At 53.7% G+C, this 25,078-nt stretch overlaps 1 protein-coding gene across 2 annotated transcripts; it reads right to left on the minus strand.

Moving 5' to 3' along the window:
* Positions 1-1,609: 1,609 nt before the first annotated feature.
* YIPF1 (Yip1 domain family member 1) lies at positions 1,610-24,740 on the minus strand. Of its 2 annotated transcripts, none has more exons than XM_027852720.1 (10): positions 24,639-24,740; positions 18,988-19,069; positions 18,345-18,508; positions 17,339-17,419; positions 14,133-14,220; positions 12,800-12,916; positions 10,877-11,043; positions 8,968-9,150; positions 5,294-5,421; positions 1,610-2,118 (listed from the first exon to the last, which is right to left on the minus strand). In XM_027852720.1, exons 2-9 carry the CDS (start codon positions 19,016-19,018, stop codon positions 5,326-5,328), a joined length of 927 nt encoding a protein of 308 aa, XP_027708521.1. In that variant the 5' UTR covers positions 19,019-19,069; positions 24,639-24,740; the 3' UTR covers positions 1,610-2,118; positions 5,294-5,325. The 2 variants fall into 2 exon arrangements, with proteins under 2 accessions (XP_027708521.1, XP_027708522.1); XM_027852721.1 differs by lacking the exon at positions 24,639-24,740 and adding an exon at positions 24,177-24,402.
* Between the last annotated feature and the right edge of the window lie 338 nt (positions 24,741-25,078).

Here is a 25,078-nt window from a genome sequence, read left to right on the forward strand (position 1 = left end):
TTGAGCCAAGCCCTGAAGGAAGCCCCAGACCCTGAGAGGTGGAGGTCAGGGAGGGAGCTGTCTGGGTAGGACGCAAAGGCGGGATGATGGCTCCTGGGATGTCAGGTATGGAGGCAGTACCGGGAAGCAATGTGTAGTGAGATTACAAGGATGGGTGGAGGCCAGATAGCTAGGCTTTAAACCCCAGACACGAGCTGGTTTAACCTAGAAGCTTGCGAGGCAGGGAAGGGCCTCACGGCTTTGCTGAAGCAGCTCAGAACGCTTCACCTGGAGAGAAGCCCACAAGGGCTCCCAGCCTCCCGCGGATGCAGGACTTTGGGATGGGCAAGGACCAGTCCCAGTTGGCCAAAGAGGGCAGAAGAATGGGGTGTAAGTGGCAGAGGTCCATGGCGGCTTGATATCAGGAAAAACTTCTTACCTGTAGGCAGCCGGGTGATGCAGAGGCTAAAAGCACTGACCTTGCGGTCAGCGAGACCAGGGTTCAGATCCTGCCTCAGATACTCACTAGCTGTGTGACCCTGGGCAGCCCTAGACTTGACTTCAGCCTCTGTTTCCCCATCTGTAAAATGGGGATAAATACCTACTTCAAGGGCTGGTGTGGAGACTGAATGAGACACCATATGAGCAACCTTAAAGCATTATGGAAACTGTTACCATCCTAAGAAGGGGCTTTGCCAGCTGAGAACGGATGGCCCTGGGACCCCACTTGCGGTTGCCAAGCAGAATCCCGATGACTGCTTGTCAGGAATGCTATCCAAGGGATTCCTGTTCATTCCTGGGCTTGGACTCGAGGGTCCCCTGGGCTCCCTTCGAACTCAGCTCCTGTGAGTCGGGAAGCTCACCTGCCCCCTCCACTTCCATGCCTGACGTCCTCCATCCCACCTTTCCTACAGATTCTCTCATCCTTTCAATGCTGCTGCCGCCTCCAGGAAGCCCGTCCTGATGTCCCCAGTTACCACCCACCTCTCAGATCCTATCCTTTCGTTCCTCTCTATCCTGCGAGATCAATTAATAACATCATTATAACCAAGCGACAAGCATTTACTAAGTACCTACTAGATGCCAGCACTGCGAGAGGCTCCGGACATTCAGAAACACAGAAATATGACCAGGAAGTCTGGGAGCGGGAGGGGGCTTCCGAGGGGAGCGAGGCTGCCCACACTCTCCCAGTCCTCTCAGACGCTCCCCTCCACCAGGCTTTCTAGGCCCGACGCTGCAGCTTCCTCGAGCCCCTTTCATTCAGAGCCCTGGGGAGGGCCATGTCCTGGGGCACCCGCCCCGGCTCCTTCCCCTCCACACGCTGACTCATCTCCTACAAGGATGTAAAGCCTCCAGTGTGTCACGTGGCGGGGAAGACACCCATACCCATGACGAGGGAACGAGGCAGACTGTGACTGATGTGTGAGGCTGAAGCACAAGGGGCCAGGGCCAGGCAGAGCGGAGCCACAGGACAAAAATGTGTGAGAAACAACCCCAGCGTGGTGACAGGGCCAGCAGGAAGGCGACGTCCCGGCCTCGGGCCCCAGGCCTAGGACACGCTGACCTCATTTCGGCCATCCTCCCGCTCCCGTCCCATGGCGGGCACGTAAGCAAAAGATGAGTGTGGAGAGCCGGGGCCTTCTGCGAGGTATTTATTGCACCACCGTTTGAGTCAATGACCCGGAATCTAGTCACCCACAAGAGTTGGCCTTACGGTGAGCGCCTCAGAATCCCCCACGGGGAAGAGGGAAGCGAGACCCCGGCCCCCGCCCCAGCCTGGAGATGCTGGGCAGGAAGCATGGCATTAGGTATTCAGCACTGCTGAATTCTCACCCGCCAGCGAGAATGATAAATAATTCAGGTGCTGCAGACACAGCTCCAACCAGCAATCGAGGTCACAGGACCGCAGGAGACGGCTGTCAGGACAGATGCCCAGGTCCAGCCATGACGCCAAGGATGTGGAAGATGAGAAGGAAGAGAAAGCCCATCCTGGAAGGGGACGGGGCGGGGGCGGGGACTGCACAGCATCTAAGTTATTCCAGGGCTGGCTGGTCTCCAGAGACCAGGGGTCTGCAGGTGGGTCCGTCCCCGTCTCTTGGGCTTCCGTTAGTCTTCAATACAGGAAAAGAGACAGCAGACCTGAAAGTACAAAAGGCAGAATGGAGGAGGAAAGCTCACAAGTTGAACTCCCCCCCTCACTCACCACCCCTGTACCCCCTCCATGATCCTGGAACCCCATCTACGTCAGGCTCCCAAGAAGCATATCTCACTGCCATCTGCCCAATCCTGGCTGTACCACCTGCTACCTGGCTGGCCTTGGGCAAGCCAGTCATTAACCTCCACAGGCCTCAGCTTCCCCATCTGTAAAACGAGGGGGATTCTCACTCGCATTAGACCCTGGATGCTGTGGCCCATCCTCCCAAGGCCCAGCACATGCAGCCCTCCCTAATACCGTCCTCCTCCTCCCCAGCCAGAGAGGAAGCCCGCTCCTGGGGTCTTTTCAGTTCTGAATTTGTACTGATGACTTGTTTTTTACATCCCTGTTATTTCCAGATAGATTCCCCCCCCCCAAACACCCCTCTCCTGCCCATCAAGCCAGCCCCGTGGAGAAGGAGGGAGGTGAGTTTTCTCTCCTCCTCTTTGAGGACAAGAGCGATCACAGTAATTACGGGGCGTTTCATGGTGGTTTCCTATTGAATGGTTTACTCGGCCCCCGGCTCTCCTCGCTTTGCTCTGCGTCGGTTCACAGGACACTCCCCCACTCCCTGGAATGACTCGGGTCCGCCTCCCTTATGGCACAGCCAGGTTCCCAGCATGTGCCCCGGGCAGCTGCTTCTGCTGCCCAAGATGGGCACCTGCTGTAGTCCCAGGTCTTTGCTGCCACAAAAAGGACCACTGCAGATATCTGGGTCTCTGCCCTCCTGGGGGCTCTCCTTGCACACTGTGAAAGAATACCTTCATGGATCCAGCTTTTGTTTTCATATGGCCTGATTTCCTCCTATACTCTCCCCCCACCCTCACCCCAAGAGGCAGCCTTTAGAATTTCTTTAAAAAGTCAAAAAAGAGGAAAAAGAGAAAAACAAATTCATGAAAACCAATGACCACACCGAATAAGTGTGATCTAAGTATGTGCCACATTCCCTGGCTGTGGCCTCTGACCTCTGTGGAGGAGTTGGGGGAGGGGGAGGCGGTTTATTCGTCTTTATAATTTTGCCAACCACCCATGTTGATGGTTTTGGGGACTGCGGGTTCTGCTGACATCGTGACAGTCCATGTGCATACTGTTTTCCTGGTTCTGTTGACTTCCCTTGGCATCAGTTGGGCAGCTGGACAGCACAATGCATACAGCATTGGACTCGGAGTCTGCAAGGCCTGACTCAGACCCAGACTCAGTTTTCTCATCTGTAAATGGGGATGATACTAGCACCCACCTCCCAGGGCTGTCACAAGGACCAAAGGAGGTGATATGGAAGGGAGAGCTTTACAGACCTTAAGAGCTCTACGAAAGCTGGCTGTTAATTATTACCTGCATCGGTTCCCATCAGTTTTCCCAGGATTCTCTGCATTCATCTCCCACATCTTTTCTTACAGCACAGTAACATTCCACCATATTTGTGTCCCACAATGAGATCCATCATTCCCCAGCTGACGGGCATCCTCCTTTGTTTCCAGTCTTGACTAACTCTGAAAACCTGCTGCCCTGAGCAATTTTTACACTGGCAAAGAACTGGAAACTGAGGGGAGAGCCCAGCCTGGGGGTGGGGGAGAACAGCTGCACAGATCACAGCAGGGGAGAAAAAGGAAATGACGAAGGGCAAGGTTTCAGAGAAACCTGGGAAGACGCATCTGAACAGATGCAGAGGGAAGTGAGCAGAACCAGGTGGGTAATAAAGGCCACGACAAGACCGTGTGGAGATAAATAACTGGGAAAGAAGCCGAGGGGCTGATGCATGGGAGGTCAGCCAAGCCAAGGAAAAGACAGAAAATCAACTCATCCAAAGTGAACGGGGCGAAACTACAAAAAAAGATCCCAGCTCCAAAGAAGAAATAGGAGAAGATGCCCCACCTAACCCTGGCACAGGACCCCAGAGTGGTGCACGGCACATACTTTCAGACATTTTTAATGCATCAACCAGTTATGCTAATTTTTCCCCTCTAATTTTTCTGTTTTTTTTTTCTTTAAAAAATGTTATTTTTGCTATATGAGACAGCCCATTGGGAGGAGAATGGGGGGGGGTGAGATTACATTGACGTTAAAAAAAAAGATAACAATAAAACTTATTTTAAAAAAATTTTTTAACTCTGATCAACACAATGACCAGCCAGGATTACAATGGCTCAGGATGAAGAGGCTGCCCAGAGCCTGCCAGAAGAAGGGGCCGAGGCAGGATTGCATTTGCTCGTGTCTGTCACAAGGGCTTGGTTGACCTTTCTTTTTCTAGGGGGGTTGGGGAGGTGAAAGGGAGAGGATGTTTCTCTGCCTTTAGCACTCAGATTCGGAGTCAAAGGTCCTAAGTCTGAGGCTCAGCTTTACCACCTGGCTGGCCTGGGCCTGAGCCCCTTGATCTCTAAGGGGGGTGGGGGTGGGGCTGGACCAGATGGCCTTCCCGCCTCATGCCAGCTCAGGCTGGCCGCTTCCAGGAAGAAGCGCAGAATCCAGGGCAGGGAAGGGGTTAACAGCTCCGGCAGCACCGCTGATTTACATGGTGAAGGTTATCTTGGCGAGCAGAGAGGTTAGGAACTATTATTTCTCCAGGAGAGCTTGGCCTGAGATTACAGTAAAGCACTTGAACAGGCCATAAATCTCCAGCAGCCCGGGATCTGGACGCCCCCTGCTCATCGCCAAGGAGATTGATGCCTCTGCCACAGCGGGGCTGGAGGGGCCCTACATCACTCTCTCATTGGGAGATCCCAACAAGCCAGCTTACAGCCTGGTGGGGCAGGTGGGGCAGGGGACCCAACTCACTGTCCTGTGCCCAGGACTGTGCTGAGATCAGAAAGTCAGAGGCAAACAAGGAAGCAATCCCTACGAGGGCGATGCTGCTTAGGCCAGAAAGACAAGGTGCCTCTGGGAGCTAACAAATGTGACCCGGAGAGATGCCAGTGCCAAAGGGACATCTGGTTTTAAGAATAAAAACTATTCTTTCAGCTATAGTCTCCACACTCCACCCCACGCCCTCATCAGTGAGCTGCCCAATTTGTTCCCTTCTGAAAAGATAAAATGGCCATCAGCCAGTCCGACAGACCGGGTTCCTGGTGGCCCACAAGTCATCTGGGTTATTTGAGCACACTGAAACAGTAGGGCGTGACTTACGGTCCTCGTCACCCAGCCCAGGTGGGTCCTCTTCAACCGGCTTTGACTGATGCGGCTGTTTGCTTCTGAGTAGGAGTAGGGGTGATCACAGGAGGATAATCCAGCTCGGGGGCATCAAAGAAGTACGCCTGCAGAAAAGGAGACCATGATGGGGAGCCTGGGAGAGGAATCTACAAAGGTCAGAGCTTCAGGGTTGGAAGAGACGCAGAGGTGTCCTAAGTCAGATCCTCCCAAGACGGACCGGCCAGCGTTGCTGTTTCCACTTCCTGCTTATAAGGGAGGATTCTATGGGTGGAGGGGTTGGGCAGAATCAGATATTGACTAGAAAGTGTCCTCAACAAAACTTGCTTTTTAAAAAAAACCGTATGATCTAAAACCCAGAACCGTAAGACTTAAAGCTGGAAGAAACCTTCGAGATTGCCAAGTCCAGGGTCCTTAATTTAGGACACATGAATTTTTTTTTAAATTCTAACTGGTCTCCTGTATAATCCTATATCTTTTATTTTATGTATTTAAAAACATGATTCTGAGGAGGGGTCCAGAGGCTTCCCCAGACCGCCAGAGAAGCCTAGGACTCAGAAAAGGTGAAGACCCCCTGCCCTCAGACAGACAACCCTCCTGTTTTCCTTAGCCACGCGGCCTGCCACACCCCCACCCACGCTCAGTACCTGCTTTATTATCATAAGGATCAAAGGATCAAGACACCCAGTCCAGCCCCCTCTTTCGGCAGATGAGGAGACAGAGGCCCAGGGGGGCCAAGCCCTGGACCCAAGGTCACAGAGGGAAGTGTCAGGGTTGGTATTCTGACTCCAAATCCAGAATTCTTTTCCCAATCCCAGGCTGACTCCCACAGTTTCCAGGGAGATGTGGGAGGCTCTTAGACCATCTGGTCCAAGCTGGCCCTTCAATCTAAAGGTAAGGGTCCTGAAGACTGAAGGAAGGGTCTGTCCACAGACATACACAAGTCGGCATAAGAGCCCATTTCAAACCCAGATCCCTCGGCTCCCAGGACTCTTTCCACAGTAGCACCCAGCTTCAAATCCTCCCCTGTGAGCCTATGTCGGAAAGCTCCAGAGGGACTAGGGGTGCCCAAACTAGACATGAGAGCTGCATGGGACGAGGGATGACCGGTGGAGCCGTGATTTCTCTTCACTGGCTCAGTGAGAAGACTCCCTCTCCCAAGGCAGATGGCACCTTCGAGGGTGGCCCAGGGTGGCCAGTGAGGGATGAGAACCTGTCCACTGCACCATTCTGCCAGATCCTTGACCTCAGACCCTTGACTCCAGTCAACTTCAGGTCACCAGCGTCTTAGGAGTAGCTTTTAAGGAGGGAGAAAACCTCTGAGCCTGCCCTGGAGGGGCCAGCATCTTCACAAGGCCCCCCTCCCCCATCGGGGAGCAGCTGCTGGACAGAGGCGGGACAGCAGGGCTGCCTCACACCAGTCAGCCAGCAGGGGGCGGTGGGAGAGCACACCAAAGGAGGTGTGAGACCACTAGAGCTCCTCCTCCACTGCTTTCCTTTGGGCTTCCTTCCTGCAATGGCTGCTCCCACATCCTCTGCAAAGATCTACAAAGGAGATGTCTTCAAAGAGGAGGGCGGTAGAGAAGAAAGGGGCCCATATTTGGAGGAAAAGGACCTGAGTTTGAATCCTGCCTCAGACACTTACTAGCCATGGGACTCAGAGCAAGGTGCCTCATCTGTAAAATGAGGCTAATGACAGCATCTACTCCCCAGGGTTGTTGTGAAGACCAAAAGAGATCATTTCCAGTTTCTCCTGTGGTAGCTTGTTTGTACAGTTGTCTGCATGCAGTCTCCCCCTCCCCCGTTAGATTGTAAGCTCCTCGAGGGCAGCATCTCTTTTTGTATCCCCAGGGCTCAGCATCAGTGCCTGGCACATGGTAGGAACTTAATAAATGTTTAATGACTGTGCAAAGTACCGTGTAAATGCTAGTGATTTTTACCTGTGTGACCCTGGGCAAGAGACTTTCCCTCTGCCTCCATGGGCCTGGCTGACTCGTCTGTAAAAGGAGGGGGCTGGAGGGGTCTCTCTCCCCATAAGGGAAGCAGAGAGGTTCTGGTCCTAGCCACGCTATCATGGGGGCAGGAACTTCCAGAGAGGAAACCTCCTCCCACTGACAAAGGCTGACCACTCGTCGGTCACTTAGGAACAGCCTGGGACCCAAAGAGGACGCAGAGCAGCCTGGGAAGCAGACGCCTGCCTGGTATGTGTCACTGGCAGGATCTGAACCCAGGTCTTCCTGACTCCGAGGCCACCCCTCTATTTTCCACCTCTCACAAAACCAGACCCACAGAACATGCCGAGTATCAGCCACATTCAGGTTGATGGGGGCCAGATACGGGGAAAGTGTAGGCCTGCCCTGGCAGACCCCAGTGTGGGGTGAACCAAGGTCAGGACTCACAGCTGCACAGACAGGGAATTTTAAAAAGTCACACAGCAAATGAGGGGGCTTCCTCCTCGATCTTAAATGCAAGCAATAATAATGAAGATGTTGATAATTAGAGGCAGCTAACTGGTAGAGCGGACAGAGTTCCAGGCCTTGAGTCTGAAAGACCCAAGTTCAAATCTAGCCTCAGACACTAGTAGCTGCATGACCCTGGGCGAGTCACTTAAACCTCGTCTGCCTCAATTTCCCCATCTATAGAAGGGGGTTGATAACAGCACCTACCTCCTAGGGTTGTTGTGAGGCTCAAACAAGATAGTAACTGTAAAGGACTTAGGGCAGTGCCTGACACATAGCAGGGGCTGTATAAATGTTAGCTGTTATTATTACTAGGTATTACCTCTTATCTATACGGCACTTTAAGGTTTGTCAGGTGCTATACACAGACTCCCTCCCTCATCTCCAGCACTCAGGAGCACAGTCTTCTCTGACCCCCAAACTGGTCTCCAGGTCAAGAAACTCTAGGAGGCTCTCCCACCTCACACCCGGTCCTGCACCGGCCTGGTGACGGAAGGGGACTGACCCAAGGTCACACAGACAGCACAGGTCAGAGTCAGAAATCAAACCAGGTCTCCTACCACCAAATCCAACACTCCCTCCACCGTACCCTGCGACCTCGCTGACTCAAGGCCACGCTCTCTTCTGTATTACGGTCACCTGGCCTTGTTTACTAGGCCAGACGGTAAGCACCCAGAGGGCAGGAGACCATGTGGGCTTTATCTCCACATCCCTTGTACCCTGCTTAGCGTCCTGCACATCTGCACATTGGGGGTGGGGGGGGTGGAATCCCCATTATAATATACCCAGCCTCAACCTGGGAGCCCTCCTATGGCGGGGAGCTCACTCTCTCATGACACACCCCGTTCTATTTTGGGATAGAGAGCTCTCAGTGTTAGGAGCTGAAATCTGCCCCCTCCTCACCCTCCCAGGATGGGGCAACAACTCCTAGAGCCCACAGAGAAGCCCCGCGTGTTACCAGAAGGGAATTGTAGTGTAGTGAGAATTCTGCCCCGGGACAAAAAGAGACCTGGGTTCAATTCCAACCTCAATCACTAATCTTGGGCAGCAGCCTCCCATCTGGGTCGGGAGAGATACCCCCCACGCACCCTTCCAGTTCTCACATTCCAGGATCCCAAACACCAACGCACTCAATGGTCCCACTTGGGTCCGTGCAACCACCAGTGACCACGAAGGGGCAGGACCAGTCCTTACCAAGCAGCCCACAGACAGGAGCGTGTGAAGGAAGATGATGGTCACGATGGTGGCAACGGCGATCCTCCGGCTGTCGTCACGGACGGCGGGCCAGAACGTCATCACCAGGACAGAGCCCGAGAGGCCCAGGGCGACCATGACCAGGACCCAGCGCACAGCCTTCTGGGGGATGATCCACAGGACCTAGAGGGAGAAAGGGGCATTTCTGGAGGAAGCCGTGGCAGGCGGGGTCTCGGGGCAACATGAACAAACACTGGCCCCCGTTATCTCAGGGGTTGAGTGGCTATGCCACCCGAGATCTCATCAGGCTAGGAATCACCATTCTCAAGAAACACGAGTCAAACCTGCACTAGGTCAGGGGTGCTTAAGCTGGTGCCTAAAGAATCCTTCTCTGGGGCTCCATGAACCTGGACGGCAAAAACAAACCCACCCTCTTCAGTTTCACTGACTGCAATGCAGCGCTGCCTCCAGCTGCTCACAAAATGACTGAGAAATGGGCCCCAGGCTTCGGCGGCATCCACGACAACCAGTCAGGAGCCCCCCCGATCAGCCTCCTGCCACCACAAGTGGCGCCCGTCTCAGCCTCAATCTTCTCATCTGTACAATGGAATCGATAATCCTCGCAGATCGCCGTCTCTGCCTCGGCCAGGCCTGGAACGTTCTCCCTGCTGTCTCTCAGAACGCCCGGCAGCCTTCTGGCTCGGGCTCAACTCAAGCACCTGCTCTGACATGAAGCCGTTCCTGATCCCCCCGGCTGCCAGTGCCTCCCCTCTGCATAAATAAGATATATGCAGGATTACAGAGGAAACCAATTAGATTGAAATGTAGCTGGGTGGCACAGCGGATAGAGCACTGGGCCTGGCGTCAGGAAGACCTGAGTTCAAATCCAGCCTCACACACTTACTAGCTGTATGACCTTGGGCAGGTCACTTCACCTTGTTTGCCTCAGTTTCCTCATCTTTAAAGTGAGCTGGAAAAGGAAATGACCAATCACTCCAATATCTTTGCCGAGAAAACCCAAAATGGGATCACGGAGAGTCAGCTATGACTGAAGTGACTGACCAACAGGTTGAGAACCTGGCCTTAGAGACACTAAGACCAGGGCTCCAGCCAGCTCTCAGAACCTACCACTTAGCCGTGACATTACAATGACTCAGGCAGCTCTTCCGGACCATAACTTGGAGATGAGGCGCAATCTGCGCCAGAGGAGCGTGCCTTCACCCTGGGAGTCTCCCAGTGAGGAAATCACAGCTCTGACTGCCGACAGTAACGGGACGGATGACCCTCAAGAGTCTTCCCTGGCATGGACAGTTGGAGGACGATTAAGGGCTGCTCTAACGACCGTCAGCCGCCCGCTCCTTAGGGCTGGATGGAGACACATCCACGGCCCAAGGCCACGACTGTGGCTTCGTGGGGAAGGAGCCCGGGCAGGGCATGCCAGTGATGACGCCCCCTCGCAGAATCTGCCCCCCCTCGAGGAGAAGGACCGAAGTCTAAGAAGGCTCAGAGGGCAGAAGGGCTCAGGGAACCTCGGGGGAGCTTTCTTCAAGGGGCAGCGGGGCGGCTGCAGCGTCACAACTCTGACACGTCTTGGCCGTGCGGAACAAAGAACCACAGATGCTGACCCGCGGGGGGCCTCAGCCTCGCTAGGTGTGTGACCTTGGGCAAGTCACTGAACCGCTGCCTGCCTCAGTGTCCTCATCTGTAAAATGAGGCGGGTGAGGAGGCAGCGTTTAAGGTCTCAGCCAGCTCCACAGCTCTCGTTCTAGAAGTTGACTCGCCCAGGGTCACACGAGTAGTAGGGGGCAGAGGCGGGCTGACCCAGGCCTTCCCGCTTCCATGCTGTTCTTCCCCTTCCTAGGAGAACCACCCGTAGGCCAGCTGCCCCTCGTCCAAGGGCCCGACTTACCGCTGTGGGGATGTAGATGAAGAGGGAATAGCCGTAGACGCACACAATCTCCAGGAACGAATAGCTGACAATGCTCATCACTCTGCTGTTTCTCCACAGAAGAAAACCCCAGAGGCTGAGAGGGACCAGCCAGGCGTAGGCATAGATGGCCGTGGCCGCGATGGACACTGGGGAAGACAGCACAGCCGTCTAAACGCCCCGGCGCATCCCAGCAGCGGCCGGAACGGCCTCTACTCCAGCGCTCACTGCACTGTCCCATCCATTCACGGGAGGAGGGTACAAGTAAGTAACCAGATTAGCCCAGGGAAGATGCCAGAGCGATGTGCGGCAGGGATGCGGGCAAGCACGTCAACCACAGAGCGCAGACCACGGACCGCGCTCCCCACCAGAGCTGACGGCAATTTTTTTAGCAAATTTATTAAAATGCCCTGAATACAAATTAACTTTCTTACCACGTTACTGAATGCTTCTCCTGTCTGGGAAATGGGTGTTTGAGTTCTTTGATGAATTGCTGGAAATAATGCCCAGTGTCCCTTTCTTGTCTAAATAATGCTGCCTTAGTGGCTGAGGTACTGTTCGGTGACTCGTCTGAATGACCTAGAACTTGACCTTTCTCTTCCTGAAGTCACAGAAGGCTTGGGAAGGAAGCACTCTCCTGCATTCTGTCTCCGCCCCCCTACTCTTCCTCTCCCTCTTCCTCCCTTCTCTCTCTCTCTGTCTCTCTTTCTCTGTCTCTCTCTGTCTTTGTCTCTGTCTCTCTCTCTGTCTCTCTTTCTCCTCTCTCTCTGTCTCTCTCTCTTTCTCCCTCTCGCTCTCCCTCTCCCTCTCTGTCTCTCTCCCTCCCTCCCTCCCTCCCTCTCTTTAGGAGTACAGGTTCACAAAGCTGAAATAACCCAAGATGTAGCCCCCCCTACTTTATGTTTCGGGCAGGAGAAGCAAGAGCAGTGGTCATAACAAGTCTGGGTCAGTGTCCAACCAGAACTGGGACTAGGGCACCACACTCAGGACAGGCCACAGTAAGGGGCTGTTGTATAAATGCGCGTATTTCTAATGTAAAAAAATCCCAGTGCCTATGGCAGAGTCATTCAGTCAATCAACAAACATTACATACCTAACGTATACAAAGAACTGTGCTGAGGGAGTCAAAGTTAAGACACAATCCCTACCTTCATTCAGTCAATCAACCAACTAACATTTATTAATCCCCTACTATGTACCAGGCACTCTGTTAAACACTGTAAATACAAGGACAAAAAGGAAACATTCTGTTATCAACGACAAGCTTGGTTGAAATCCCAGTCTGCTGCTTATTTAATGATCTTTTTTAAGCAAAGTCACAGAGAGGTGTTGGGGAGTAAGGCGTAAGAAGACTAGAAAGGTGGGAGTGGGGCTAGCAGGTGAAGGGCCTTGAACACCAAGCAGAGGATGCTGTAATGGATTCTGGAGGCAATAGGGAGCCCCAGGAGTTTACTGAGCAGGGGAGGTGATCTGGTCAGACCTGCACCTTGAGAAGATCACTCCAACGGGTGAGGGGAGGAATGCCTGGAAGGCAGGGACCGTTTCCTATTTGTCTCTGCATCCTCAGCACCTAGTACAGTACCTGACAGAGTAATCACTTCATACGTAAATGCTCGTTCTCTGCCTTTGTGCTTAATAAATGATTATTGATTGACCAACTGAGAAATCCTGCTATCCTAGATGAAGGCCTAAAGCGTCCATAGACAAGCCCACGGGCAACCTGAGTGCCAAACCATGCCCAGCGCACATCAAGGCTGTGTACCAGCCCTACTGACATCACCAGCTTTTCTCATGAGCAATTGCCTTGGCTGCCCCATATGGGGCTCCATCAACAGCACCCATCCCTCTCTACCCCAGGCAGGCGGGTATCAGCCGACAACACCAACAGCAAGAGTGAGTCCTGACCTTTCCGGAATTCTGGTACATAATGGAAAGTCTTGTCCCCCAAGTGGATAAGGAAGTTGGAGAGATTCCCACTGATGGCGATGGAAAAGACCAGGGTGGCACATATCCAGAAGGGCCCTGGGAAGGAGACAGAGCACAGGGCGCAGAGGGGATGAGAGGGGATGCGTGCCTTCACACTTATTCACACACACACACACACACACGTATACACACACACATGTATACACACACACACACGTATATACACACACACACGCACACACGTATACACACACACACACACACAAAGTCAACACCAGACTTAGGTTGCAAAGATCCTCTTCCCCTCTCCTTGGACTGGCCCAAGAGAGAAGAAAGAATTTCAGACAAAATCAACACTTGCTTAATGTGATTATCTTTTCAAGACCAGATCCTCCATCAGCCATTAGCTGGATTAAAGACTTGTGTGATTAGGGACGGACCTCCAGTAGTCAGTGACCCACAGAATTCCCACCATAGAACACGGGACGACAGGTCTCTGCTTGGAGGTCTTCAGACACAAGAGCAGCTCGATCCAGTTTTAGACAATACCCTAATGGCTTTTCCTTCCATTGGACCTCCATTTACCTCTAAAGCGTTTCCCCATCCATGCCAATCCAACCAGCATTTATTAAATCTGACAGAGGGTCACAGACATTGGGCCATAAGGGACTCGAGAGGCCACCTAGACCCCCTCCTCCTTTTACAGAGAAGGAAATGGAGGCCCAGTAAAGTGACCTGCCCAGGATCACACAGCTAGTACAGTATCCAAGGCAGGATTTGACCTCAGGCCTTCCTGACTCCAAGTCCAGGCCCCAGGTATCTAATATGGACAAGGCCCTGGGGACCTAAAGTCAGAATGGAAAACAGAACCAGGTCCAGGGCCATGAGAAGCGGTAAGGGGTCCCTAGGACGAGGCTTCTGAGCTGGGCCTTGAAGGAGCCTGTGGATTCAGGGCCTCTGGGAGGGAGAACACCCCTTGCAGGGAGGGCAGAGAGATCAGCCAATTCGAGGGATAACAGGGCACTTCCCCTCCAGGCTCCTGGTTCTGGCCTCTGGGGCCAAGCACAGCAAGGCCAATCCCTCTCACACACGAAAGCCCTTTAAGCACCCAAAGGCAGCTCCCAGGCTCAGGCTGAACCAAAGCTAAGCCAGGCTCTGCTTGGCCCCAGAGGCCAGAACCAGGAGCAGCTGGAGAAGGGCATTTGAGCCACTCTCCTCCAGGCGCCCTCCCTCAGCCCCCTCTGGGTCCCCCCCTCACCCTAGGTGACACCGCCCACAGAACAGAAATGAGCCTGGACCACGCAGCACCCACCATAGAGATCTGGATTGCTTCGGATATACAGCCTGACAAAGTTTCTCCCAGGGATAGGCAAAACCGAGCCTTTTATCCTGTCAAACACCTAGAAACAAGACAATGGAGAAGTCAGAGATCAGAGAGGTGACCAGGCACTGCGAGAGCTCCTCTCTCTGTATCTTCAGAGCCGAGCATAGGGCCTGACACACAGTAGGCATTTCAAAACGGCCAGCTGGCTGACTGACTAGGGATAGCGTGAAAAAGGCATTGGCCTGGAATCCAAAGGCCTGGGGTCAAGCTGTGTGAGCTTGGAGAGGTCACTTAACTCCCGGGGGAACTGTGATCTCAATGTCCGTGGACGAGGCGCCAGACAGCCATAAGTGGATTGCAGAAAGGAGAATATCATGTTATAAAAATCTCACGTCTATTAGGGAATTAGAGGGAGTGTTCGTGGCCATGCCATGTGATCATGGAAGATGATGATGCTGGCGGCCCCACTCTGGGGTTTCTTTTCGGGAGAATGGGATCTCCTCGGGGCACAAGGCCTGTCTCTCCAGGGGTGGCTGCATCCCCAAGAACCTAATAAAAAGGAGAGTAGAGGAGGGACCACCACCCTGAGACATGGCCAACAGAACAGGAAGTCTAGATGAGAATATCTACAAAAGTACAAATTACCCAAAGTAAACCAAACGGGGAATTAACAAGCTGCACTTCCCAAGGTCAGAAAGAGAAACTGACCATGCCGTAAATGAAGTGCCATAAACCACCACCAAGAGATGGCGCTCCACACTAGGGGCAATTACGAGCAAATCCATTCGCGAGGATCCTGTCTACACGTCCCTTAAGAGGAATTATTCCTTTGTTTTAAGACATGTATCATGCTTTTATTAAAGTCATTAGTGTCAGGGCAGCTAGGTGGCACAGTGGATAGAGCACCGACCCTGGAGTCAGGAGGACCTGAGTTCAAATCCACCCTCAGACACTTGACACTTACTAGCTGCGTGACCCTGGACAAGCCACTTAACCCCCATCGCCTTGCCAAAAAAAAAAAAAAGTTATTAGTGTCGATGTAAAAACAATGTGCTCTGATTTCTAAAAGTATATCTGAATTTCACTGCATGGGCCCAGACTGAATCAAAACTTTCATAATCGTGGCAGAACCATGGAATACTGAACCTGCAGTCTGGTCACTTCTGGGAACAAGTATGCTAGCTTAGTGCTGCAGGCAAGGGTAGGTGGGCAAATATTTAACAATCAGCTCTCCAGAATGAAAAAAAATTTGCCTGACACATTTTTAAAGTTTAATCTGCATTATTAACATTTTCTCAATCACTTTCTTCAGTTGAAACAATCAACAAAACAATAAATGAAACCTTTGTGCTTTCTGAAACATAAATGCTCACACTGAAAACTTAACAGTCAGCTCTCTGGAGCTGAAGTGATTCCAGCATACCCCTGACTCAAGGACTGGGCACTCTGGGATGACGATGAATCACTCTGGTCCCTGTTAGGGCAGCAGGGAGGGATGGCTGCTTCACAGAGGACCGGCCACTAAGTCACAAAGAGTCATCCAAGAAGCTGCCGTTCAAGGGAGTGATCTCATCCTTGAGACAGTGCTCTGTCTTCCTGCTGGCTGAGTGAGTCGGGACTCAGAGCCTCTCTCTGGACTCCCCCAAGCATGTGGGAGGGCACCCTCTCCCTGCCCCACAGAAATGGCAAACCACTCACCCACTGCGGCGGCCACTGCGTGGGACTGCATTGGATCTCCTTTCTTGGAATGAGTTCATTGGCTTGGACTATCGGGGGTCAAAATCAGTCCTTTGTTCTGGGCCATAAAACGGGGTTGCAATTACAGAGTCAACTCTATTACCCTTTTGCAGAAAGCCCCAGGAGCAGCAGAGCTAAGAAGGGACCTGGGGCACGAGCTGGGGGGGCGCAGGCAGCACATGTTTCAATGGACCCAAGAAGCAAATTTCTACGGTCTTGGCCCCAGCCCCCGAGAGTGGCGTAACCTCTCAGCCCCAAGAAGGACGGCTGTGGAGAGAAGAGCTACAGGGCCCAGGGTGGCAGGGCCTGGGTCCCCGCCTTCTGGAGGAGTTCCACCATGCCCCTCAAAGAGGGCTGCACCTGCTGGTCTCAGGAGAGAAGAGGAATGGGCAGCACCTGACCCCGGAACAGGGAAACCAGCAAGGAGCAAGTGAGGACAGCAGCAGACCCCGTGCTCTGCTCTCCACCGTGACCAGAAGCAGCTCGGATGGAGAAGGGGGAGCGGCCTCCCTAGGAAGCCCAAGCGCCTCGCCTTTCCAGGGGTAGCAAAACCCTCAGGGTAACGTTCTCAGGTCAGAGTCCTGTGGGGGTCTGCGAGGGTGAAGGAGGGTTTCACCTCACACTGGAGGGCTCACTTCTCTAGCAACTCCCACTTCCATCTCCCCTCCATGGGGGAGAGGTTCTCAAAGGCTGGAGAAATGCTCTGGGCCCCAAGCAGAAGGTGGGGCTCACCAGGCAGGGAGCCTAGGAGGAGACTCCTGGCAGCGGTCTGGAGGCTAGCATCACCACTGTTTATATTTATGTGTTTGGGGCAATTTTGTGGAGAGAGGGAACGATAGCTGGCCTATGCCCAGTATGCCCTGTTATCTTGAGGGCTTGTGTGGGAGGGAAGTGGGAGCAATGTGGAATACAATGGGAAGGGGGCTTGATGATGAACCTCAAGGCCAAGAAGTAACAAAGCACCTCACAAATATTGCCTCATCTTCATTTGATCCTCCCAAGAGCCCTGAGAGGCAGGTACACTTACTATCCCCATTTTATACATGGGGACCTGGGGCCGAGAGTGACTGAGTACCCCAGTGCAGGGCCAAGGGCAGTCAAGTCTACACCAGCGCTGCTTCTCCTGGGGTCCACAACCGCCCAGGGACTCTGGGAAGCTGGATGGCGAAAGGACACCTTTATTTTCACCAACTCCTAACGGAAACTGAGCATTTTCCTTTAATTATTCAAAACCATCCTTCTGAGAAAGATTCCATGGGCTCCCCCAGATCCTGGCCAGAGGGGGCCAGGGCACAAAACCCTGAAAAATCCCTGGTCTAAAGGGAAGCACCGATCATCAGTCTGGTCAGGGCCCTGCCTTTCTTAGGATGGCCAACTGTGCCCAAGGCCCACGGCCACTCCCCTAAGCGCCCCCCCCACACACAGCCCATAACCAGAGGTGAGACGGATGCACAAACCTGGTAGGTATCCACGTCAAAGAAGGTCTGGTAGTATTCAAATGTCCAGAAGGGGGAGCTTTTCTTCTGTCCAGCCAGGAGCTGCCAGGGAGAAATATACGTACTCGATGAATGCCCTTATTATGGGTTTGCTGAATACACAAACATGAAGAAGAAGGGTCCTTGTTCTGGGGGCCAGCTCACCTGGGCCAAATCACAAGTGTGACCCCAGGCTGGGCCCCCACCCCCAAATCTCCCCACCCCGCAGCTCTTGGCCCGGCTTTTGCAGACACGCCCTCCCAAGCCTCCATTCCCCCAGACTCCTTGTACCGTCAGTCACACAGGAAAGGAATGCATGCAGAGTGAGGGGGGTCCTCAGTGGTCATCAGGCCCACTCCCCTCACTTTAAAGATGAGACACTGAGGGGAAGTGATCTGGCCAAGGTCCCACGGGAAGATTCCCTGCCCTTCAAATACTCGAGTCTGCGTCACCCCCCCAAATCTTCTTTTCTCCAAGCTGAATATGTGTCTCCAGATACTTAGTTTACACTAAGGGTCAGTGCCTTGTTCCTTTTACCTAGGGAATGTGAATTATAAAGGAGAGGCCTGGGATACTTCAGCCAAAGGAATGACTCCCTAAGAGGAGAATTTCAGGCGCCACCGCAGGAAACAAACATGAGATGGTCCAGATAGTGCTGGATTCGACAGCCCTAACTAAGTATAATTCAGTGTTTTAAAACCCAATTGAGGGGGCAGCTAGGTGGCGCAGCGGATAGAGCACCGGCCCTAGATTCAGGAGGACTTGAGTTCAAATCCGGCCTCAAACATATAGCACTTACTAGCTGTGTGACCCTGGGCAAGTCACTTAACCCCACTGCTTAGCCAAACAAACAAACAAACCAAAAAAAAAATTGAAATACCAATTGCCTGGGACACCCACAGAGCTCTCAGGATAGATCTGCCAGGCCCCACCGTGGCCATCACCGCTACAAGGCAGAGTGGGGCAGGGGAGGGATGGCCCCTCTCACCTCCGTCTTATCTGAGTCACTATGACCCAGCAGCTCTTCATCTTCCTCCCTCCCTGAGCCTCTTGGGAGGCCCCTCGGGGCCGGGGGCTTCAGGCTGGGCTCCTCCATGGTCACAGCCGTGGCATCCTGCGGGGCCGGCAGCAGGTTGGCCCCATCGCCAAATTCTGCAGACGAGAACCCAGCAGAGAGGGGCATGTCAGCTCTGCGCCTGGAATCCCGAAGGATGCTGGGGAGGAGGCAACCTTGGCCAGGCCTGCCTCAGAGTAAAGGGCAAGGACCTCCACGAGGAAGTGCGCTGTTTTTCTTCTTGACCAATGAACAAATCTGATACAGATTAGAATAGCTGAATTTCCTTCTCTCTCAGCCTCTAGGGGAGAAGCTCGAGGAGGGCAGGGACCTCATCATGGTCATTCTGACCTCGCCTACCTCCCAGGAAGCAGCTGCATACAACAGGCACTCACTAAAAGCACAGTCACTGCAGGGGGGACTGCAGGGCGTGGCTGGGAGGTCATTACTGACTTCACCCCCGAACCTCACCCACCTCCCAGGAAGCAGCTGCATACAGCAGGGCTAAGAGAACAGGCACTGCCTGTGGGCAGGCTCCAGGGCAAGGGCCCGCAGGGTGTGGCTGGGAGGTCATTACCTTCAAATTTTAAGTCATCTGCAGCCGCCATTCATCCAGCAGGTTCCTGTCCAGTGATCGAAAGGAACAGCTGCAGGGAGGTCTAAATAAAGAAAGGCAAACGTGTTTAAATGGTCCAGAACATCGAAGGACCGAGTTAAAACAGCTGACATTTGGGGAATCCTTTGAAGTTGATAAAATGCCTTGACCGAATTTGCCTTGTGAGGGGGCATGGTTAATCTCCATTTCCCTGGAGAGGAAACTGAGGCTCAGGAAGGTCAATCAACTGACGATCACCCGGCAGGCACTTAGTGCCCACTGGGAGGCCAGCTCTGTGCCACGCTTGCCCTAGGCAGGGACTTGCGCTCACAGGCCCACACCAGCTCAGTCCCATTTGGTGCCTGCCAGGCATTCCGAGCGCCCTCGAACCTTGGCCCAGGCCTCAGTCCCACCCCAGGCCTCTCCTGGTCCCCTGCCCCAAGCCACGCGGCTGTCTCTAGCACAGTAATCGAGAAAAAAGTGGCAAACCGCAAAGTGTCATCAACCCATCAAAGTCTCGTCACATACCAGGAAACAGGGCCGGAGAAGGCCCAGCCCAAGGTCACCCAATCAGCGGCCAAACCTCCTGGCCAATCATTCAGTGTTCTGCCTATTTCTAACCAGAGTCTGAGACCCCCAAGTACTGTCTTTAAAATGGGGATCCCAAGGAATTAGCTCTCCCATATGCACTGGCCCCTCCTTTCAATAACTACTATAAAAACTGTGAGAAGAGGGAAGGAGGCTGAATGAACGAATGAATGTGATTCAGTCGTTCCCAAATCTCCGTGACCCCCTTTGGGGTTTTCTTGGCACAGATACTAGAATGGTTTGCCATTTCCTTCTCCAGCTCATTTTGCAGATGAGGAAAATGAGGTCAGCAGGGTTAAGTGACTTGCCCAGGGTCAAACAGCTAGTAAGTGTCTAAGGCCACATTTGAACTCATGAGTCTTCCTGATTCTGGGTCTGGTGCTTTGTGCACTATGGCGCCACCTAGCTGCCCCCTTGGGATATAAAAACAAAAGCAATGACAGTCTCTGGCCACCAGGTTATATTCTAATGGGAAAGACAACACAAGAAGAGTAGACTGACAGGCCCCATCCAGGAACAATGGCTAACACTGGGGGAGGGGAAGGACAATACAAGGGCAGCAAGAGCGAGGCGAGAGGCTGTCTAGGAGATGGCTGGAGAGTAGAGGGTGAGGGCTGAGGGTGCCACCCACCCCAAATTAACGAGGAAAGACTGACCATGGCTCCAATGTCCATCACGCTGGCTTCAGCAAACTGCATTTCGGTGTAACTGGTTTTCTTTGTAATCCTACATGTGTTATTTTACGCATTTAAAAACATGATGCAAAGAAGGCCTTCACAGGCTTTACCAGACTTCCAAAAAGGGCCACAGTGGCCCGGAATGAGGAAGCTACGGTGGTCGGGGGGTAGCGGGGTGCAGGGCAACAACCTTCTAGACTTGAATTTGGAGACCTGCTTGAGTTTCAACATCTGCCGAGAATCCACTGAATGACCTTGGATAGGTCACTTTACTTTAGACCAGTGCTTCCTCCTCTGTAAAATGAAGCGACTGGACTAGATGAAAGAAAGAAGAAGGAGTCCCCTCCCCGCCAGCTCTGACATCCTGTGTTGTGGGGGGGCCCTTGCATCTTTCACAGTCTCTGCTGCTCTGACATTCTAGGCTCTAAGGCCCCTTCCAGCTCCATAGCCCACGCCCTCACAAAACCAGACCAGGAGTTGGGAGGGACCCCAGCGGCCATCTGGGCAGCCCACACCTTAAAAAGTACCCCCTGTGTAACACTCCAGCCTCTGCCTGAAGACCTCCGATGTGGGGGGCTCAGTACCACAAAGGGCAGAGCTGTCACCAGAGGAGCCCTCGCTGTCCCAGACCAGGTGGTTTCTCCTAATCCCTAACCCTAAGGACATCCCCAGGGTCTCTAGCTCTCCCTGGGCAGCTGATGATGCCCCGGGCATCCCCAATGGCAGAGCTCTGACTGCCTGCGTGTTCCCTTCACCAATCCACCTCCTGTATCTGTAAAGCACTTAGCCCAGTGCCTGGCACACAGCAGGTGCTTAATAAATGCTTGTTTCTTTCCTTGCTTCCTCTTGTCCTTCCATTTCAGATCTAGCCAAATGAACGGGGGAGGTCTAGGCCCCAGCGGTGAGGATGCACCAGGAGCTGGGGGGCAGGCAAGGGGCTGTGGTTGGGAGCCACAGAGCTTTCCCAACATCTCCCTCATTCTCTGCTGTGATTACACTCTTGCCCCAAGAAAGCGTCAACTGTGGAGGGCAGGGCCTGCGGGGCCTTCTCTACTGAGGTGGCTGACCTGAATTTCCAAAGGGGGGCTTGTCACCTTGTCAGGAAAGCTTCGGTTTAAGGGGCTTCAGTTTGAGGCCTGTAGCTGAGAGGGCTCAAGGAGGGAAAGGAAGAGGAAGTCGTGTGGTCATTTCTTCTTCTGTCTTAGTCAAGTTTCCTAATATGTAAAAAACATGGGGGGAGGTGGACTGGAATAGCGGTTCTTGTCTTTTTTTTTATGTCAGTCAACAAGCATTTATTAAGTACTTACTGTGTACCGGACAACTGTGTCCTAGCCTCCTCTAGCAGGCTTTAAATGTGCAAAATAAAATTCATTCCAAAGGACTCTCATAATATCGAAAGTTACCAAAATATTTTTTAAAAAACAGGTTCTCAGCCCCCAGCTTAAGAAGCCCTGGAGTGTCTGAGGGTCTCTGAGGCCCCTTCCCCTTCCAAACTCAGAGATGGACAAGCTCCAGTTGGCACAATTTGACTGCTGGGAAGATCACAGAATCTCAGAGATGGAAGGGAGCTCAGGGTCCTGCCCACACTGCAACAAGAATCTATATGCCCCACACTCCCCTAGGGGCGACCTGGCCTTCCTCCCAGCCCCCCAGGCAGCCCATTCTGTGGTTCCCCCCTTGAAATAATCATACCTTTAAGGCTTACGCTTGATTGGGGAAACCTCATGGTGTCCCAGAGGCCCAGATGAAACCTGAGTGTGAATCTCAATTCAATTCAAGAAATGTTATTCTAGACCATACACTGTACGAAACACAGGGGATACAACAAAAATCAAACAGTCCTTGTCCTCAGAGAGCTTACACTCTGAGATATGGTCTCCAACCAGGGCCTTGTCCAGGGGCCATCCTGGACCTGAGCCACCTTCCCCCCCCCACTGCCCCAGCCATCTCTTGGCTCCTGCCTGGCCTTCCCTAAACCCCGTATCTTCTCCTGCTGCAGGGGAGCCTCCTGGGCTTCGAAGGACCACCCGTCACCCCCACCAGGAGGCTGGTCCTCACGAAGGCCCACGAATGGTCTAACCACCTGCCTACCTCGTTAGGACTCTCTCCCCGCTGGAGTCTCTTCTGGATTCACGTGTTCCTCGATGGAGAGCAAACTGTCCACCCCAGTGAGTCTGAACCCCCTCACACTAACCCCTAAACCCTGTTCTCTGCCCTGTACTGAGCAGCCACTAGTCCAGTTTCCCCCAGCGTCCCACACAGCTCTCCTCACCCCATGTTCTGTGCTCTCTGGGATGCCTGTTCCATCATTAACAAGCCAGGTTTCGGGACAGCTAGGTGACGCAGTGGATAGAGCACCGGCCCTGAAGTCAGGAGGACCTGAGTTGAAGTCCGGCCTCAGACCAAACACTTGACACATACTAGCTGTGTGACCTTGGGCAAGTCACTTAACCCCCGATTGCCTCACTAAAAAAAAAATAAAAAAAAAACCAAGCCAGGTTTCATCTAAACCCTTCCCTTGGTCCATCCTCCACATTCCGGCTCTCCCTGGTAACACAACCTCGCTCCAGGACCACCCTCTGCAGAACTGGCTGCTCCCTCCCTCATCCCCACCCATCAGGCCTGGTGGGCAGTCTGAACGGTCCTTGCTCCCCATTGTCCCCTGGCCAGCATCACTCAGGGACCTCTCCTCCTCCTCGGGCCCGTATCCAAGCTGGTCACCAGGGCACTGCCCTTCTGCCATCTATGAGTTTGGTGACTGGCTCCCCGTCTCTCTCCCCCCCAGCTCCTGCTCTCACCCTAGGGCCCACATACTGGTGCTCCCTCAAAGACCCTAACCTCCCAGGACCACCGCTTCCTCATTTCTCAGGACCACCCCCTCCACCCCAGAGACAGCCACAGCCTTGATGTTGCCACCACCTGCACCGCCAGTTCACCAGCTCTGAAATTCCTCACCTGCTCACAATCAGGTGCCATCCCACCCCTTCCTCTGCTTTGTTCTTCATCACCACTGTTACCTCCCACCAGTCCCTCCCTCCCTTCCATCTCGGGCCATGACTCCTGACCAGCAACCCCCTCCTCCCTTCCCCATCTCGACCCTCCCAGTTGAGCTCTACCTTCAAACACCCGTCCTCTGTCTTACTACTGATCACACCTTGCTGAACCCCAACTTTCGGCCACTCCCACCACCCGCGGCTGAGGAAAACCAGGAAACCCCAGCAACTGGGTCCCCTACAAATTCACCTTCTACAATCTCAACCGGACCCTCTTGTGGCCAGGCAATCCTGCCTAAAGGACTCACTCTCCACCTCTCCACTGATGCTAATCCAAATGATGTCACCTCTCCCCAAACTTTCCACAGCAGCTCTCACCTCCCTCTCCCTCAGTAATATTCACTGGCTCCCTATGACTTCCAGGATCACACTAAACTCCTGCTGGGCCCTTCACTCAGATCCCCCATAATGAAGCCGCCCTCCCTCCATGCCAATGCCTTCCCTCTGAAACTGCTCCCAGCCCCAGCAAAAGCAGCTGCCCCCTGCTGATACCGTGAGCTCCCGGAGGATGGGGCCCTAAATTCTTCCTGAATTATCATTGTTATTGTTATTGTTATTAAGCACTAACAACAGGGCTAGTGGACAGGCTGCCACTAAGTATATACAAAGTATCTTCTAAGCAGAGACACCATCAATGGGGGAGGGAAGGCCTCTGGAGGAGGGGCCATGGGAGTGCAGCCTCCTTGGGAGTGGGGGGGGGTATTCTAGGCATGGGGGGATGCAATCCAGGCATACTGGGGGAGGGGGAGGTAACAGGGGCAAAGGGGGCGGGGTTAAGATGGGAGGTCGCTCCCCTAGACCCTGAGCCTCAGCACACTCATCTGTAAAATGGGGATCATGGTGCTCTGCAAACCTAAAAGGGCCTGAGATTCCATTTATCATCGTTAGTCCTCAAGGAGCTGGGGTGGGAGGGGGTTCCTCTATGCTCCATAACATCACAGATCCAGACCAGGAAGGTGACTCAGAGACCCTCTAGTTCAATCCTCTCTTCCTACAGATGGGAAAGCTGAGGCACAGAGAAGTGAAATGACCTGCAGGCTGAGCTGGGATTTGAACCCAGGTCCTCAGACCCCTGGACCGGATGGTCAGAAGCCCCCCACCCCTACTCCCTCCACCCCTCTGGTAAGAACCTGAGCTGATCCTGCCAGTGAGAGAAAGGAAGGGAAATGGTCACGGCCTTCAAGGCCCTGCGTAGCTAAGGGAGGGAAATTGGGGGATTTGGGGCGGGGGCTGCGGAGAGACTCTTGTTCAGAAAGAGGATGGGGGAAGGGCTCGGGCTTGGTCGCTCTTCCTCCCCCTCGGGGCCCCCTCTTACCAGCCCGGCTCGGATTCCGCAGGGAGGGGCGGGATGGGGTGGGGGGCTGGGGGAGCGGAGCGGGGGGGAGCCTCGGCCTCAGTTAGCTCTGGCTCCGCCTCCACCTCCAGCTCACGCTGCGTGGGGCGCGGGGCGGGGCAGGGGTGGGCCTCGTTTCCGTCTTCCTCCCTGGGTCCTTCAAGGAGCACTGCGCAGGCCTGGGAAAGTAAAGACACCCCACCCCTCTTTGCCCCGCCCCTCCCGAGACCCGGCCTCTTAAAGAGACAGGAGGCTCGGCCAAGGAAGATCCTGGGGACTGGACAGAGGAAGGCGCCCCGCCCCTTGGGAGACCCGGACTCTTAAGGAAACTGTAGCGCAGCAGACGTCCTCCTCCTCCTCCTCCTCCCGCCCCGCCCCTCGGGAGAGCCAGAGCCCCACCCCCGCAAGCAATGGCGGATCCC

This window comes from Vombatus ursinus, unplaced genomic scaffold, assembly GCF_900497805.2.
Source record: "Vombatus ursinus unplaced genomic scaffold, bare-nosed wombat genome assembly UNPS02009824.1, whole genome shotgun sequence".
In the NCBI taxonomy this organism is placed as follows: domain Eukaryota; kingdom Metazoa; phylum Chordata; class Mammalia; order Diprotodontia; family Vombatidae; genus Vombatus; species Vombatus ursinus.